This window comes from Botryllus schlosseri, chromosome 8, assembly GCF_051294905.1.
Source record: "Botryllus schlosseri isolate E-star chromosome 8, Bs_hap1, whole genome shotgun sequence".
NCBI classification, from domain to species: Eukaryota; Metazoa; Chordata; class Ascidiacea; order Stolidobranchia; family Styelidae; genus Botryllus; species Botryllus schlosseri.
This window is the reverse complement of record NC_137243.1, coordinates 2,384,289-2,403,122: the sequence shown is the minus strand read 5'-3', so window position 1 is coordinate 2,403,122 and position 18,834 is coordinate 2,384,289. Positions and strand designations below refer to the sequence as shown.

The window sequence follows — 18,834 nt, the reverse complement described above, 5'->3', positions numbered from 1 at the left end:
CGGTTTACCTTAGTTATCTATACTTGAAGCGAACAAGCACAAAACGTTGGTCTTCTGGCGGCGTTATGCATCAATGGCTCACCTCCTTTCTAGTCGTTATGAGGACGATTTCAGTCATAAAACTGACGCAACGCTAACCCAAAAGTACTCTCTCTTAAAAAAAAAATTGTAGGAGGTAAGTACTTTTGCGCATAAAGTAGTTCTCCATGGTTAATGTTACGACAGTATGTTGTCAGTTTTTGGAGGAGGGTTGGTTCGATTTGTTTGAAATAATAATAATGTATTTCAAACAGGAGACTGACCTCATTTCAAACAAATCTGACCTTATTTCAAGCAAATCAAACCAACCCTGGTGAGTTTTTGCTCGTACGCATTTTCCCTCGGTGGTTCACCGGGTTAAAGCAGGAATGTATTCCCCCCTTAGTAGCTAGCATCAGGGTAGACTCACTCTCACTCGGAGTTCACATATATATAAAGACGCATCAGTAGCTGTAATTAGATCAAACGTTCAGTACGAGGAGCAGTGTACGGATATTTATTTCTTGATAATTGATGAAGGAAGCAGTTTTTCATTGATATCCCTGTTGGAAGTTTATTCAATGCAAAACAGAGACTATAATAATGCCTGGGATCAAAGCTGCAGATGCCTATGCCGTCATAGCACAGGTTGGCCGAAACTGGAAGAGGTTTGCCCGTGAGAAACTTGAGCTGTCTGAAAACGAAGTTGAAGATTGCGAGTATATGGATCGGGACAACTTGACTGAGCAACGATTCCAAATGATACAAACCTGGATTCGTAAAAATGGTCGTCACGCCACTATCAGTAGACTCGCCGAATTAGCAGGTTGGGACAATCCAACAGAGCAAAGACATCGTGAACCCAGTCAAGCTGCGAGTCAAAATTACGTTGAAAGTCCCTCACAAAGCAATTTCGGAGCAAATCGTAGTGTGAAAGTACTGAGGACTCCAGTTAGTGACATACCAAATCCAATGGATGCATGGAAAAAAGCTCAAGCCAATGTCAATGATGTTGAAAATCGCTCCAATTTGCCTGTGGAAGCTACTTCAAACCTGATGTTGTCGGAAGGTGCCAACACAAAAGTCCAATCCGTAATTGCATTAACTGACACTGATGATGCAAATAAGAAGGCATTTGGCGACGTAAATTCAGCAGTAAAGCCAAATCACAAAAGATCTGAAAGTGAGAGTACTGTAATTAGCTCATCTTCTGCGTCGTCTGAATGTTATGACTCATCGTTGTCTTTGAAGCGTAACGGAAAAAAGAAAGGCAGACTCGGTAAGTTGAAACGTGTCGTATCCAGTATACGAAAGGGGATGAAAACAAACTCCAAGAATGCGAAGACTTTTTCGACCGGGCAAGATTCAAAAGAAAATGTCTGCTCCAGGGTTGGCAAAGTCAAAGTAGATCTTGTATCCGAAGAAGACATTCAGCGCATTACAAGCATTAAAAATCGATATTGCACTGAAAAATATCCCGGATGCGCTCTCATTTTGAACAATTCGTTCAAGAACAATGATCACTTTAGAGATGGTGCTGACGAAGACGTCAACAACATGGAGCAACTTTGGAAACAAATGGGGTGTGAAATTTACGGAGGAGAAGCGCAGCAAGAGAAATCTGCAAATCAAATGAGGACGATCCTGAAGCAGATACCGCTTTTAGAGCAAAAATACAGTTATATAGTTGTGGTTATAATGAGCCACGGAGGTTTGGATGGTGAAACTACTGTCATCCGAGGCGTCGATGGCAGAAATATATCTGTCACTGAGATTGAAACAATCTTCAACAACCGCAATGCGCCGCGATTGAAGAATATTCCGAAACTATTCTTTTTCCAATTCTGCTGCGGCGGAGATTTCGATTACGGGGTGGATGTAGATCACGCGAGATTTGAAAAATCGTTCAAACGTATGCCCAGCGTGAATGAACAGGCGAGGCTGGACGTTGTTCAAATAGACGGTCACAAAATTCCGACCAGTAGCGATATGCACTTTGCGTTCGCAACCCACAAGTATCGTCCAGCTATTCGGTCTCGCGACGATGGCTCCTGGTTTATATCGGCGGTCACGAATGTGTTCATGCACTATGCCAGGTCTGAGTCCGTGCCTTCTATGCTGCTACGGGTCAAGGAAGCCATGATGGAGTTCAGTGGTGACTACCTAGACGAGGTAGACGGAAAGTGGAAAGAACTCAAGTCGTTAAGTTGGGATGGCGGTAGCCTCATCAGACAACTTTACCTCTTGCCGGGGTACTCCATATCGTAAGATCTCGTATTATTTGTGTTTTGAAAGCCTTGCTTTGTATATAGTGACTAGTTTCTTATAGTTTGATTGTGATGATTGAAATGTGCCAAATCAAGTTTATATTAGCCTATGTATATAATATGCACATTTCATTCAAATATATTGCTATGCATTTTTACAACTTTACATATATCTATTAAACAGATAGGCCTATAAATGAGTGTATAATGTAACCAGATGACGTAACGGTCGTATCGCTGGCCACAATTTCGCTAAATTATTTTCTCATATTTTTCAATTGAACTTCTGCCTGTCTGTCTATTGAACGAATGATAATGGTGTATTAGCAACGATCAACATACTTCTCTTCGATATTTGCTGCTGTGTTCTGGCATTCACGATTCAAAGTCATGTTATTGAATACAACAGTACATTTGATTTTGATGGGCTTTTTATCATGTTTTTCTTCAATATTTATTGAATTCTGTTAATTCAGCGTACTGTTTGCATTTTTATCTTCGCAATCCGCCTATATCCAATATACAAATGTTCCTTTGAATTCTGTATATATGTATTTATGAAAATCTCTTTATATTCTGTACTTTGTAGATTCATATGGTTAGCTTTCAAATCACTGGAACCTGAGCGGCTTATCTGTTTGTATGCAATGCAAACAAAACTTTTAACCTTTGCTCAAGATTTGAAGTTGTGACTTTGCCAGCCGTCGTATTTTAGTGGTTACCACTTCACACTAATGATCAATCAGGGAGAATAGGCTTAATGGTGGACACATAAAGAGAAGATAATGAAAGATCGAGAAAGCGTAGAAGTGCCGTAATCAGTATGCTGATGTGGCTTTTTGATATTTATGAATCAAACAAACATGGCTGTTAAAATACCCTCATCCTCATATCTGTTCATTACATTGCATTGTGTGTCGCATTGTAGGCTACATGATGTGTGTTTTGAGCATATGAAAATGATAGAACCTTCCACAAGTTATGGGGAGAATAAATTATTCGCTACAGTCACGGGGAGTTGTTAAAGTCATTGCTTTACATTTATTTAAAAGCCAAGAGTTAGATTTGCAGCTGACTCCTTATTGGATTAAAATATTAGAAAAACAGCTTGTGTAGCATGCTGGAGTAGTAACCTCATGTCTTAGGGATTCGATTGTCACAGCCAGAATCACAGCCACCGGCTTAGTGCAAAATTAGCTACACACGAGTTTTTTGATCTGGGGGCACTATCTCTGTATTTATGGTGGAAACCTTGGAATAATTCCTCTCTTGGCTACCATTAAGTCCTGTTGTTCGTTGTTATCTATCTAACCTTTCCAATTTAAGCGTATTCCACTTTTTATAATCGACTTCACTATTATTTTATCCACACATCATAGCTGTCGACCAAATTTGGCTCAATTCCAACCACTAGAAGCGAAGTTATTGCAGTAGAAAAATTTCTAATTCCATCATTTTATAATAAATAATTGAAGAGTTAGTCACCGTAAATACTATTTTATTCAAATCCAAAATTTTCTACGGAAAAACTTCACTTCTAGTGGTAGGAATTGAGCCAAATTTTATTGTAGTACATCATCTCTACTGACAGCCTAACAATTTTATGACGTCGACAGAAAAATTTTGAATTTTTTTCCTGATTTTTTAATGATAAATTCAAAAGTTTCTACTGCAAGAATCTCGCTTCTACTGGTTGGAATTGAGCCAAAGTTGGTATGCAGCGTTTTTCTAACCAACCTAACAATTTTGTCAAGTAGCCAGTGAAATCTGAAACAAAAGTTTTTTTTTAACAGCTCTAATGGGCAGTGTTAGATATCTACAATTAACTAATATCTACTCGTTTGTTGTAGTAATTATAGAGTGTCACTCAGAGCAATGTAGATTTCTAGAATTATATGTAATCAATGATGTCATTGTTCCGGTGGTGGCACTTCCATTCTATTTTTCCGGCCAGAAACAATGTACAATACAATACATATGACACAATCTGTTGTAATGAATAGATAGGGAGTACAATTTACAATATCTTTACTCTAGCACCCAGCTCATCCTGATGCCAAATGTTACAGTACTTCATTTTGTTTTCTTCTTGAACCTCGGCTCCAAAATTTCCATTGGAATACAATCGCGGTGTCGCATAGTGCAGGGGTCATCTTATTCTCCATGTTGCTAGTTGAACAATTAGAACTAATAGAGCCAAATTAAGCGAACAAACCTTGCATTGATTTCAATTCCTTTTATAGCATCTTTATTAGTATGCTAATTGGTAAGTTATGGAAGACTTATTTCAGTGACAGGTCATTGAACTTGAATTCCCTTTATAGATCTTTATTTGTATGCTAATTGGTAACTCATGGAAGACTTATTGAAATGAAAGGCGTTTGAACTCTTAAGCAGACACAGAAGGTATGTCTGAAATTGACGACATCTACAAAGTCATTCGTATAGTTGGTGAGGATTGGAAGAAGTTTGCTCGGAAATGTCTTAGTCTATCTGAATTTGAAATTGCAACATGCAAATCTGATTACCGGGATGATGGTCTTGAAGAGCAACGCTTTCAGATGGTGCAAACCTGGATGCGAAATGAAGGCCGTTGCGCCACCACTGCCAGGCTTTACCAACTGGTCGACCAACTAAGAGTGGGTAATGACGTCCAGGGTGCGAGTAATCAGCGGTACGGCGATGGACCATCAACTGCAAAGGCCTCTAACATTCCTTCCGTGCCTGAGAGTGACGTATCTGGTGCTTTAATGAACCAATGCAAATTGGATGAGAATCCACCGTCTCGAAAATCTAGCAGCGTTAATGACACCACTGTCAAGGAATCTGCCAGTGCACCACGGTATGATTTAGTCAGTAAAGCATTTTCAAAAACTCACAGAAGGTCTGAAAGTGGGGCGACCGTCAGCTCTTCCGAGTCGGATCACATAAGTTCATCTGAATCAATTCGTAGCCGGAAAAAATCAAAAAACAATCCAATCAAAAAGTTGACTGCCTGGGCTATGGGAAAAAATTCTAAAACAAGGATACCGGAATCAAAATCATTTACACAAGACACCGAATCCATGGATTATTGCACGACTGTTCGTAGGGATAAGGTAGATCCTGTTACTGACGAAGATATGGAAATTATTCGAGGAACTCCGAATCGCTACAATACCGAGGAGCGCAAAGGTTTTGCGTTGATTATTAACAATTCTTTTCCAAATGATGAGAATATGAAACGTCACGGATCAGAAAAGGATGTCGAGCATATGGTGAAGTTATGGAAAGAAATAGGATGCGATATCTACAACAAGAAACCGTACCTAGAACAAACAGCGGATCAGATGCGGGAAATCTTGAAAGGCATGACAAAACCAAAGAAAGAGTACGGTTACATCGTAATAGTGATAATGAGCCATGGGGAACTAGTTAAAGATAAGGTGTTTCTCAAGGGTGCTGATGATAAAAGAATATCTGAGGATGAAATTGGGCAAGCATTTAGCAATGCAAATGCACCCAGATTACGGAACATTCCCAAACTTTTTATTCTGCAATCCTGTTGCGGGGAAATAAAAGATCGTGGTGTTGATGTCGACTTTTCAAATACACCAATTTCAAGACATACTCCGAATAACACCGTACAACTTGATGGTTCAAAGATACCCACCTACAGTGACATGCTTTTTGCGTATTCCACGCACAAGGGGTACGCGGCAATACGTCACCCTAGAAAGGGCTCGTGGTTCATTACGGCGCTGACCAATGTCTTTATGGAGTTTTCAAGACGCGAAAGTGTTCGAGACATGCTCTTGAGAGTCAACGATGCCATGAAAAAGAAAACTGATAAATACGAGGTGGTGGATAAGGAAACTGAAGAAGTGATTGAGTCCTATAATATATATGCTATGAGCTATTCCCGCAACAGCTTCACCAACAAGCTATTTCTTCTCCCTGGATATCCAAGAAAAAAATAAGGAACATATCAAGCCAAATAGAGTGTTGATGATCTAGAAGCGATGTTTTTAAAATTAGCTTGTTTTTTTAATTACTATATCATGTTTAGTGGACAATTTATTCATATGAAGTGGAATGGATTCCTACGATCTGCCAAATTCCTATCATATTCTCATCATTTTTCGTTTCCTGTTGCCTTACTTACAATTTGTGAAGCAACTTTATAGCTTAGAAATTTATGTGGATTGTTGATTCTTACTGATGCATAGGTTTTTACCAGATTTGAAATACTTTTTGTATCATTTAGCCTACACGTTAAAATACACTTTTCAGCCATAACACCTTCCTATTTTGACGTTTTCTCTTTCTTGTAGTATAGGCATCTTCAGCGTTTTCACGGTGATCAAGGAACTATTTCTAACCAGTAACTGAACTTGAATGATTGCGAGATTCAATTGAAGTGACGTTCAGCCATGATAAAAATGCTGGATGTTCTTGTTACTTAGTAAATGATGTGATCAGTCAATAGTAGTAAGTTAGTAAGTTACTATCACTTTTCCATGACATGAGCCATTGAGGAAAATGTCACTGACGATATAGCACAGCCACAGTGTCCAGCTCTTTGATCGGTATGTCATGGGCGGCAGACCGAAGACTTTATTGTAAGAACTGGTATCAGCTGCTGGGCGCTTGGCACCCTGGCGGGGGAGAAAAATGGTAGTGTCGATTTTACCACTTTGCGACTGCTTCGGATCTCCATAGTCCAAGAGCTTCGTTGCATGAAAATTTATTGCATTGGTCGGAGCACATCATAATCATTCAGCATGGATAAGGGCTTTGGAGCAGCCATAAATTTAAACTGCTCCAGCTCCGGCGCTCTATTCTATCATACATTGGCTCCAGCTCCGGAGCCGCATTATAACCACTGTTCCGGCTCCAGCTCCGGCTCTGAAATTATCGAATGGTCCTGTCTATATCAGGGGTGGCCCGCGAGAGGGTTTTGCGCGGCTCGCGAGATAATGTCCTATTATATTATCGAAAAAGAATTGCTCAGATTGTGAACTTGCAATGCCAACCAAAAATTACAATTCTGGCTGCGACACTTGGGATGTTGATGACTAAAATATCAGTTCCGACGCATTGGCAGATCCAGGTTCCAGTCACATTTTCAGTAAATCGTCGTACATTACAATACCCTAAAATAGTAGCGAAATTTTTCTTCACCCTTCGCGTGTTTAATTGTCACGCGATTTCTTGCTTGGTAGCCTACCCCCTACTGAAAATGAAAAAAAAAACGCCTATAATTTACCCGTTAGAGTCTAACTGTATTCGCGATTACAGAAGAAAGTCTTTTCGCGTTTGCGCTCGCATAAAAATCGTCGACGGTGAAATGTAGGCACAAAATGATTGTCGCATATTATCGGAGACCTTCGATATCGATGTGTCCAGACGCTGAATAGTCGTGTCCTTGCAAACTGAGCCTAGCGGGTGGTATACAATAGACCCGCAATACTCACCTAGTTTATTTATAAACTTAGAAAATTTTACCCGCTTGGCGTGGCTAGTGGACCGCGCACTCGTTCGTCAATTGCATGTGCCCCTTTAGCCGAAAAGGTTGGCCATTCCTGGTCTCTATGGATTACTAATCTACTAATAGGTTAGTTATCTATAGTAATCTAGAGTCCGTCAGCCGTCAGTAATATCCGATGTAACAACAAAGACATATAGGTGCCGCCGTGCCGGCTTGTGACTTCATACTGAATACTTGTCAATTGTCGACAACATCGTAGTTGCACTAGAACGCAATTTACTCCATGCCATTGCTGTGCAAAGCATTGAAATTCAGTTCAATTATGATAAATCAGCAGATGTGGTTGTTGCATATATAATAGCATCTTATGAAATAGGTCGGAGCCGGAGCTACTCCTCAAATAACGGGCTCCAGCTCTGGCTCCGGCTCCTGCTAAATTTTATGTAGAGCTCCGGCTCCAGCTCCGGTGAAAATACACGGCTCCGGGGATCCGGCTCCGGGCTCCGGCTCCAAAGCCCTGGATATAACTGCCACAACAACAAAGCATATTGTAAAATAATCTTTCAAAAATGACTTGCTGTTAAATATACAGTTAGCCTACCTGTTTGCGTAAACATGAAACAATGACAGGGTAGAGCTTGTTTAGTCTAAACATCAGTCCAAAATAATAAATAGTCCATCATCCACATCCATGTCTTGGTGATCCAAAAGATCATCAGAACCAGAGGGAGCATTTGCAATAACAGAATATATCTGGTAGTCTGTCTGTCTGTCTGGCTGGCTACTGGACCTTCTATATCCACTTTTATGTTCTTTGCCTCCACGTTTCCCGACCCATGATTATCAATTACTGTGATGGTACTCTTCAACACCTCAAACTTTTTTGGATCTATAAAACAGGGAAATCAATTTCTAAATACCTGAAAACATAATCAAATTCATATTCAAAATCATATTCATTGGTCAAATTTGAATAAAGGTTGAGCCGTTTTACCAAAAGTTACACTTAGGGCCAAAAACCAATGTCATCGTATCATGCCACTTCATCATTATTTTCACAAAATATTTAGTCCTAATAGACTGGATATCACATTTCTCACATTATACTGGATTGTGATAAGTAAGGCGATATTTTTTGACATGTCCAAAAAGTCAAAATTATAGCGTTAGGTCAAAAAATTGACCCAATCTGTTTACAACATGTAAGGATGTCAATGATTCCAAAATGCTACCTCCAAATGCATGCGCTTGTTTTTCATTTGAGTATGTTATTATCAATCCTTTATCATGTCCTTTTATATTAACTTCTTTTACTTTTCATTCTATTTGTATGGCTCCTCTTTACATCGCCTAGGCCCAGCAGGGTGTCTGATCTCAAAGACTACTTCAAGTCTTTTCGACACCTTACTATCTTTTCATTGTATCTCAGTCTTGTGGTGTTTGTGCTGATAAAATTTAAATAATAAACTGAACTAATAGTATATAACATTATATATTGGATCATAGGCATTCTAATCTAAAGCAACACCGTTATTCATAAATAACGTACCGTGATTGGCAAATAGGATAATTGGCTGGTTAAATACAGTGATTCTAACGACGATATGAGTTGGCATATTTCTGCGCTTCCTTTGTTCTCGCGTTTACCCTGCATATGCGACCTATGCGTTATGAGGAATGCAAGTAATTTAGCTATAAACGTAGTCAAACCACAGATATTTTAATTATATTTTTGTGGAACTATGTATCCATGTAGCCGGCATATAATGGTTTCAAATTGTCGTTTTCACTTCTGAGAATAACTATAATTTGATGCATATTTTCATAGGACTCTGAACTCGGTGTGTTCATTTTGCCTTCTTCGAATTGGGTGTCAATACCACCGACTTGCTCCTAATGGGGATAGTAGTGAAACCACAACACCGATGTCGGATGGTTAAAATACGGCCTATTAATATTCTTGACATTTTCTGTATTGAGCCATTATTTAATGAATGTATAGCCAGATTGCGTGGGAAATGGACATTGGTACTTATATAAGGAAACGCGTGATGAAAAATTGTGATGTAGACAACATTGTCAAAATGAAGCAACACGGTTTGTCACCAGCAGTGTACGTACAACTTCAGTGTTGTCAGCCAACAACTGCTGCTGTTAAATTTTCTTTCTCCATTCTTGGCAAGCTACTTGGTAAGGACAGGCACTTTCTACCCGAGAATGTAGGAAAGTATCTTTCGTTGCGTGATGTAACAATTTTTTTGTAAAAATTTGTCCGTTTTCACGTCAAAAATGTTTTTTCAGGACAAATGCTTCGTAAGGACAGACATTTAGAATCATGAATATTAGTACAATTCTAACATGTGCGAAAACACCCAATTTACATACATGCAGGCAAAATTTTGTCAAAATATTCTGTTTTTTCGGTAAAAAAATATCGCGCTAGTGATAAACAACAACTCCGTAAGGTTGTCAATTTCCAATTCCTTGACCCCAACAGAAGTTTACCACATTCTACATCGTTTTCATGATTTGGTATTTTAAGATTTGACAATACACCTAGTGTTCTACCTATTTGTTCTACCGATTTGTTCTACCGATACATACCCAAGTTTACACGCTCCTTTTTGTGCTTTCTTCTGAATGTTTCTTCATCTTGTCTGAAAAGAATGATGTCATGATCGAATTCAATGACACCTTCCATGCTTATAGGAAGCCTGAAATCTTGAGTTGAATGGTCTCCTGTACTCAGGAACGTCGTATCAATTTTAGCAGATTGGGGTGATGGAGGTCTGACTTCTTTTCCTTCTTTATCTTTGATGTCTGAAATTCCAACCTCCACTACATCATTGATTTTAGTCTTCAAGCTCTGGTCTTGAGAACAAACTTGAATCCATTGTTTTTCACCCATCTCATTCTTCAATGCATACGTGCATGTTGAGCAGTTGAGTACCAAGCGATTTGCAAGCATTTTTGTATCAGGATTTCCAAAGAGGAAAGGTTTCACATTAAAATACCAGTTGAAGCGCGTTTTGATGAAAATTGCGTACTCACAAAATCTATCGGTATGAAACGACGCTTTTCCATTTCCACATATGATCACGCTCTCATTCAACTCCCATTTGCATCTATATGATTTTCTGTAATATACCTGGGCTTCGGATTTGTTCGTCCCTTTTTGGATCACCCAGGTTTTCGTTATAACTTGCGCAGGAACGGATAGTTTAAGACATGGCGAAAATTTTAATATTGGGGATACTCTAATCGATGGTTCCACCACAGCTTTTTTTGGAACGTATGTTTCCAACTCCATCACTGTTGCACTTTTTACAGATCCTGGCAACAGTTTAACTTTTGCATCTTCTGTTAATATCTCTCCTCCATGGCATGGTATGACTGAAATATTTGATGTAGAGTGGTCATCTATTTGCTATTGCTGTCATTGAATTATTCATTATACTTACTCTGTGTTGCACGAAGCTTGCTACCAGTATTTGTATCCCTGAAAATATACACGAAATCAATATATATTAAGATGTATTATTATATTGAAATATCATGGAATGGATATGTATGTTTTGCAGAGTATTCTCAGGCAGTGATGATTCTTGGCCATGTGATTGCTGAAATTTCCTGACTGTACTGTGCAGAAAACATCTATCATTGTATGGATCCAGTTCAGCACTGCAAAAAGGGCTTATCGCAATCATTATCCTGGATAAATTACTTTTCAAGGAATATTGATTTGAGTAAAGTGAGTTCTACTAGCATAGTTCATATATGTTATAGATTAACGCACTGCAACAACTACCCAATGTTGTGATCAAGTTACTATCGGTTTATTAGCAATTTTTATCAGTTCAATACACCACAAAAAAGCGATGCAATGACAAGATAGGAAGGTGTCGAAGCGACTTGGAGTAGTCTATGGAATCAGAGACCCACCTGGGCCTAGTCGATGTAAAGAGGAGGCATGCACAGGCACACTGAATGAAAAGTAAAAGAAGACAGCATAATAGAACGCAAGCGTCAGAAAGAAATACGGTGGCCTGTCACGGAAGGTGGGATCGATAGGTCAGGTCATGGTCAGATAATCTTGAGGCCGGACTAGTATTTATTTAGTAGTAAATTGCTTGTATTTCGACTTGACTGTGGATCTGCTAGTTGACGGTCGGATGGCCAGCGGGATACTGTTCCACACATCAGGTCCGGCATATTTGATAGAGCGATGATCTTTTCGGTCGATCATATGATATTTGGACGACGTGGACGCGTGTGTGTTTTATTTGTGCGCTTGTGGTTCCGACGCAAAGAAGTCATTGAAATATTCGGGGCAATGACCGCAGTGGAACTGATACATAAACTTTAGGATTTCTAGTTGCCGCATATCTTCTATGTTTAGGACACCGAATCTCTTCAGCAGCGACTTGCTGGATGGACAATTAGGCCCCTTTAGGGCCCTAGCTATCATACGGAGTACATTATGCAGTGGCTTAAGCAGTGACTCGAGTGCAGTTATACTAGCAGCATCCCAACAGAATATGCCATATTGTAACTTTGATGGGATTACGTATTTAAAGAATATCAGAAGAACCCAGGCCGACATGAAACACAGAATAAATTTGACAATTGACGCAGCTTGCTTTGTGAAAGGTTTTCAACTTCTGGTAACAAGTCAGATGAAACAAGAATCAGACCCTATTTAAAATGAACGTCCGAAATACGTGATCTTAGCTTCATGAATTTTATTGTTCAAAACTATTGTTCACATGCGTACGAGCTTCCAAAAATCGATGCAATTTCTTTTGCATTGTTGGTCAAGCTGGGATAAAGACCAATTTTAAGAACGTACCCTTTGTCAAAGTCATGCAGCGATATGATCTTTGTATGAAATTTGTCATTCAATTCAACTGCATCTCATTTCAGAAAGCCCCATATGAAATTTTCAGGCAATGGTATTGGCGTCCACATTAAACGGAGTACTGAATAGTCAGAATTCATTTTGTAGAGAAGGAATGTCGGAAAAGCGGGTGAATATTCAGTAGTTAAATTTCGTATCACGGTTACAAATGTAATGTTGGTACTAGGTTTTCTCTCCTCCAGTATAGGAAAGTGAGCATAATTTTCTTTGTACTGTTGACATTTCCAGAGGCACAGATTTGTTTTAAATGCGCCTCGACATCTGATGTATTTAGTTGTTTTCCCCCTGAAGTTGCAAATTCAATTTGTTCAGATGTGACGTTAAATGTACCAGGAAAGCAAGATGAGATACCCATTTTCGATTACAAGATCATGAGTCGGCGATATTTGTGTTTTCGAGGAAAGTTGCTATTTCATTTCTCAGTTCATACACTCGTGTAAGCATAGCTGCTCCACTTGATGCGCGAACATGACAGATATAGGCCTACATGACATCACCATATTGATTCTCTGCTTCTAGTAATATCTGGCGTAACTGATTCAGTTAATGAGACAAAAATCATATTAACAGTTTTGACCATTGTGGCCAAAACACTATTCAGGTTTGTTGTCTTGGCACACAATGCCTTCTGGAAAATGAAACTATAGATAGGCTAACTAACATACGGAGGCTACTTATCTATAATTGAACAATTTGAGATTCCGTCATTGCGTCTGAGATGTTCCAAGCGTTTTTGAAGCAAAGGAAGGACACCTTTATTGTCACACTCCATTACAGTGGTAAACCCTTTAAAAAGTATGGAACACCTTTGGTTGCGAGATACACCCGATTGATAAGCACTGATCCAGTCTAGTCTATCTCCATCTCCTACTTCAACCACCTTCGTTTTATGGCGTAACAATAGACTAATACAATGTAGGCTACTATTATATAGCAGCAATGCCGCATTTTTGGCATGCAGTGCTGCACTGCAGATTGAAACTCATTATGAAACGGCGGGCCGTATTCTTGTGATAACTAATTATTATGTCGTGGGCCGGACGATTTGGCTTGGCGGGCCGGATCCGGCCCCCGGGCCGTAGGTTGCCGACCCTTGGTTTAGTGTCTACTGTCTAGGGACTGAATATGACTCTTACAGTACAAGTCACTACCTATAAGAGTCACAAGTCATGTCGAGTCATTGCAAATTTTGACTCGAGTCAAGTAAAGTCGTTCAATTTTCAAGGTGACTCGAGTCAAGTCACGTTTTTGACACGCTGAGTCAAGTCGAGTCATTTTTTCAAAGTGACTCACCGTCAAGTCATCTAAAAATGTTGACTCGAATCGTCCCAACACTGCAACTACCCCGTATTTTGCGATTATACACAGGTAAATGTTGGCATATTAGCATGAATCATAAACCCACCAGAATTCATTTTCTAACTTTGATCTGATTCAGTTCACTATTTGAAGTAGGCCTACAATATTTCAGCTACAGTTCATGGCTAACGAATCTCATCTGAAACAGTGATTGAAAATCAGTGTCAACCTGCCCTACTAAAATCTTCTATTATAAGGCCAATGGAAAGCACGAACAATTTCACGAGACGCATTATACACATTCATAAGCTCAACTTACTTCATTAGATTTGTCATCAGAGTATCCTTTCGCTTCTTTATGTCACTGTATTGCTCCTTCCGGATATTCCTTGATTCATGGGTTACTGGTAAAGATACATAAAATTTTTCAAAGTCATGTAGGTATTTCAACACATCATCCCGCTTATTCATAAATGTGCTTGCTTCTGCAGATAATAGATAGAAGTCAAGTAGTACGATGATTTTCCATTCTCTTGTTGTTGAACCCTCCAGCAATGATATTCCTTCTTGGGCTGCACTGTGCATTATTTCCCAGCAACTCAAGTATTTTAATTTCTCACAAATTTTGCTCAGTAACTTAATTTTCTTTTCCGTGATGTTTTGTGGTAGGATCTCATTCAAGGCTTTCTTGAATTTGTTCAATTGCTTGATTTTGTTTACCATCTCGGAAAGCTCCTTATCCATTTCTCGCATTCCTTGTAGGTGATCTGAAATATATTTATTCATAAATCACGAGCAATGTTTGAAAAATAGCAGATATGAAGCCAATCATAGAGTTCATGGTTTTAAGGTTTGCAGTGGTAATTGAAATTCCATCCCATAATAGCCTATTCTTGGTTATTGAATCATGCACTTATGTTGCAACACTTGCAACGGACAACAACGCTACTCCATGAATAGGTTAACCAACAAGATAGCGTAATGGTGGAGCGTCCGGCTTCTTGATAGGTAGGTCGTGGGTTCGAACCCAGGCCAGGTCAGACTAAAGACCTGATTAGTAACACTGGTATCCATGGTTTCCCAGCTTGACGCTCAACATTACTGGGATAGCATGGAGGAGTGGTGCAAGACTTAGAAAGCCTTACAAGGCTATATGCACCTTCCTTGTCCAGCGGCATATGCACATCCTGTACTCATGGTATGCATATGACAGTGTTGGGATGACTCGAGTTATGACTTGACTCGAGTCACCTTTTTCGTATGACTTGACTTGACTCGAGTCACTTTGCTAAAATGAATTGACTTGACTCTGCATATAAAAAATGTGGATTTACTCGTGACTCGGAGCAAAATTCACGAGTCAATTTCGAGTCATCAAGCAATTGATGTCGATAAAAATCATTGTGTCTTGCATATGTTCGGATTGCAAGCGAAACGCAGGTGTAACCCGTGAGAACGACCAATCATTCAATGATCGTGCGTTTAACTGGGCCTCCATTGTTCTTTCACAAATGAATTGACCGCAAAAGAAGTGATCGAAGCTTACAAGTTACGCTGTCATTAACTAGTAGTACAGTATTTTAATTGCTAAATATGTATTTCTGTTCTCTGTTCGTAACTTAACCAAACCCCTTGTTTTATTGAAATTGAATTCCAATATAGTTTTTATAGTCCTCAACCATTGGCGCAGGCTAAAATTGTATCATATGAATTTGTAAATGGCTTATCTATCGCATCTTATCAATTCGTTTCTCTATTTTGGCTAGAAACTATAATCCGAGACTTTGCAATTACTTACGTAGTTTAGCATTGATAGGTTTATATGTGAGCGATACAGTGCCTTCTTGAGTTTACATTTAACTCTATATTCGTTTATAGGTCCAGAACCAATGACCACTCAGTCTGTATTTCAGACAGCTAGCAAAATGCAATGACCTAAGCATGCCTCATACTTCGAAAAGGCAACTTGACTTGAATTGTGACTTGACTCGTGACTTGACTTGACTCGAGTCACCTCCAAAAATCGAGTGACTTGACTTGACTCGAGTCAAAATCTGCAATGACTCGTGACTCGAAGGTAGTGACTTGATCCCAACACTGGCATATGAACAAATCATGTGTAGGTATATTACGGGTCAGTGTATATGCTGCGAAAATATCAAGGCAAAAATATGTAACGTCTTAATATATGCCTCACAACAAGCACCTTTTAAAAGTATGAACTGATGCTGTGTGCGGCTTGAAATAGTTTTCAGATTTTGTATATATATATTATAGGTAAAAAGATTGGCATGAGTGGCGCTTATCATAACTAAAGGCTTTTTGCGCCACGGACAGAAACAAGTTGAACGCATAATTTTGTAGTGGCTGCATAGTGCATACTAATAATTACCTCTTTTGGCTTCATCAGGCTGATTGTCTCTTTTATTCACTTCATCAATCCTATCCAATGGTGGGTGCTTGCCATCAATTTCAGTTTCCAAGAAATACTGATCATACCAATTCATAGAATATGACCCTCTATATTTAGTCGCGAGTGCTTTTGCCGTATCTCCAAATGCCAATTTTATATTTTTATGTATTGTGGATAGATTTCTATTCTTGAGATTACGGAGAAATAAGCTAGGGCGAGGTTCTGTATAGCTTGACACAGGTTCAATGGTGTAGCATTCTAAAGTATTCAAAAGTTTCCTTGACTTTTTCTTTCCTGTTCTTCCATCAAATGGTGTTTTGAGGATCTGCAAAGCTGGGAACATTTTCTGTTGTGTTTTTGTCTCATAAAACTGATAGATCAGTAACTTCGGTATGTCATGGCAATCTGTTGGTAAATGTGCTGCAATGAAGTCGTGGAGGTCTGATATCTGGTATTCAACGCCATTGGCCATCTGAAATGTATTTTCAAATTCATCTTGATTTGTTGCAGACAGTATGAAGATAACATACATTGATCTTTTACGCCCAATATATTCTTCCATTTGCTTGGTAAAAAACTCGCCTCCAGTTGAAGATTGAGAACGTATAATACGACTTCCCCTGTTTGTTTCCCAAAAACTTGAGATGGCTGAAATATCTTCTTTCGTCCGGGCATCTGAAGGGACCAGATTCAGCACCAGCACATCGGGAGGAGGTTTGATTTCAGGTTTCTCGGTCATTGATGTTTGTCGTCAAATGTGCTTATGCAGTAAACCAGCAGGCCTACTATCTGAACTTTTCAATATCAAAGTAAATATGATGGCAACCTTATGTAATGGCAATAGAACTGAAGAACTGACATTGCAACATATCCGACTCCTTGAAGTTGTAAACTGTGAATTTTATGTTGTTATAACTTTTATTCCAGTCCTCTTATGCTAAAGTAAGGGTGTTGAAATGACTATGCAAAGTCTACCTAATCATTGCCCCTTTCTCCACCTTAAATGACAGTAAAACACGTCATAATTCTGATCACTTTTACTCGGATCTCCTTAGGCGGAGGTGGTGCTATAGTCTGTAATCTTGTCGCACTAGGCACTCCTGAACAAGTGCCTTTGAACTGTGAAAAAACAAATTTCGCTTCAATAATAACACCAATTACCATTAGGCTATTATATGATAGCATGATGATAAGCACCAGCAAGACACCTGCTGTGCTTCAATACACCAATGGCAACCATGAGGAAGTAAAAGTTAGTTTTAATATAGTGTCAAATTTACATGCACCCACTATTGACATTTCATACATTGACGATGGAATTAATATTGACAGATCATCCTCAGTCACAAGAAAGGATTGCTTGGCAACTATGCCAACAAAAAGATGTAGTGTAGAGTCGCACCTATATTTGTTTTCTAATTTATTAGCTGTTCACATGATTGGCTGATCTCCTTATCTTGCCTCGTTTGCACAAGTAGCAAAGCAAATATTGCAAGCACACACACTCTCATTGCTATCTGCAAATTTATTTATACTTCTTCTTGTGCGGATCCACAAAGTATATATACTCAAGTAGATTTTGTCCACTTGAACCACTTTGTCACTTTCATTCTATCCTACCGCCACTTAATTATATATGATTCAACAATTTTTGAAGCTAAAGTAGCCCACTTGAATTTCTTGAAAATAGTAGAGAGTGAACTCGTCATACCACCCGGACTGGGCAGACCTGGAGGTTAGTTGCGGAGACACATCTTGGAATTTTGAATCACCACAGCTTTCCAAATGAAAATATACTTTTAATTCCAACCTACTTTTCGAACTAACTAACCGTCAAATTTGAAAATGAAATGGTCAATTTCAAAAAGAAAGTTGACATTGGTACAGCGATATGATCATAGTGTTAATGTGTACAATCATCCAGTCACCATTTGGGGAGATTTATACTGCAAGTATTTTTCACATATCTTGGAAATCATTACTCTTACTACTTGAGTTGAAATTGAAGGTATTACTACAACTGTTACTTAAGTAGCTATGATGCAATTATTAGATAAAACAACCGAGAGCAAGTCTAATACGGACTTGCCAATGTTTTTGAATGATGATTTTCAGTAAATCAGGCCGGAGGCGAATTCAGTCATCTAAATGCGGATAAGGGTAAACAACAATGTGTGTGCCATACACATGGTTTTTGTGATATCGCAAAGCGCATATCGCGATCAATCTTATACACGCTACACCAACCGTAATTCCAACTAACATTAACCCGCATCTGATCTAAACTTACCTTCACAAGCTAGTCTAACACCTACTTTTAATACAAGCTAACCCGACCCAATGCACTCGGAGCATAGCATGGTAGGGTGTGGAACGAGAAATTTCCATATTCTGTACCCGTCCTAATCAATTCATACCATGCTTTCTGTTTTCCATGCCATAACACAGA

General features: G+C 39.0%; 4 protein-coding genes across 4 annotated transcripts in view; 2 read left to right on the top strand and 2 right to left on the bottom strand.

The window, feature by feature from the left end:
- Positions 1–18,834, bottom strand: part of LOC145444075 (caspase-2-like) — a 35,425-nt gene that overhangs the window by 9,949 nt on the left and 6,642 nt on the right. The gene's annotated exons all lie outside the window — the stretch shown is intronic.
- LOC145444296 (uncharacterized) lies at positions 268–2,962 on the top strand. Its single transcript, XM_080322241.1, has one exon. It carries the CDS (start codon positions 622–624, stop codon positions 2,284–2,286), a length of 1,665 nt encoding a protein of 554 aa, XP_080178367.1. The 5' UTR covers positions 268–621; the 3' UTR covers positions 2,287–2,962.
- LOC145444297 (uncharacterized) lies at positions 3,138–6,573 on the top strand. Its single transcript, XM_080322242.1, has 2 exons — positions 3,138–4,582; positions 4,663–6,573. The coding sequence occupies exon 2, from the start codon at positions 4,694–4,696 to the stop codon at positions 6,242–6,244; it is 1,551 nt and encodes a 516-aa protein (XP_080178368.1). The 5' UTR covers positions 3,138–4,582; positions 4,663–4,693; the 3' UTR covers positions 6,245–6,573.
- LOC145444993 (uncharacterized) lies at positions 8,296–17,192 on the bottom strand. The gene is made up of 5 exons (XM_080323076.1): positions 16,365–17,192; positions 14,292–14,739; positions 11,217–11,254; positions 10,360–11,148; positions 8,296–8,644 (listed from the first exon to the last, which is right to left on the bottom strand). Exons 1-5 carry the CDS (start codon positions 17,122–17,124, stop codon positions 8,403–8,405), a joined length of 2,277 nt encoding a protein of 758 aa, XP_080179202.1. The 5' UTR covers positions 17,125–17,192; the 3' UTR covers positions 8,296–8,402.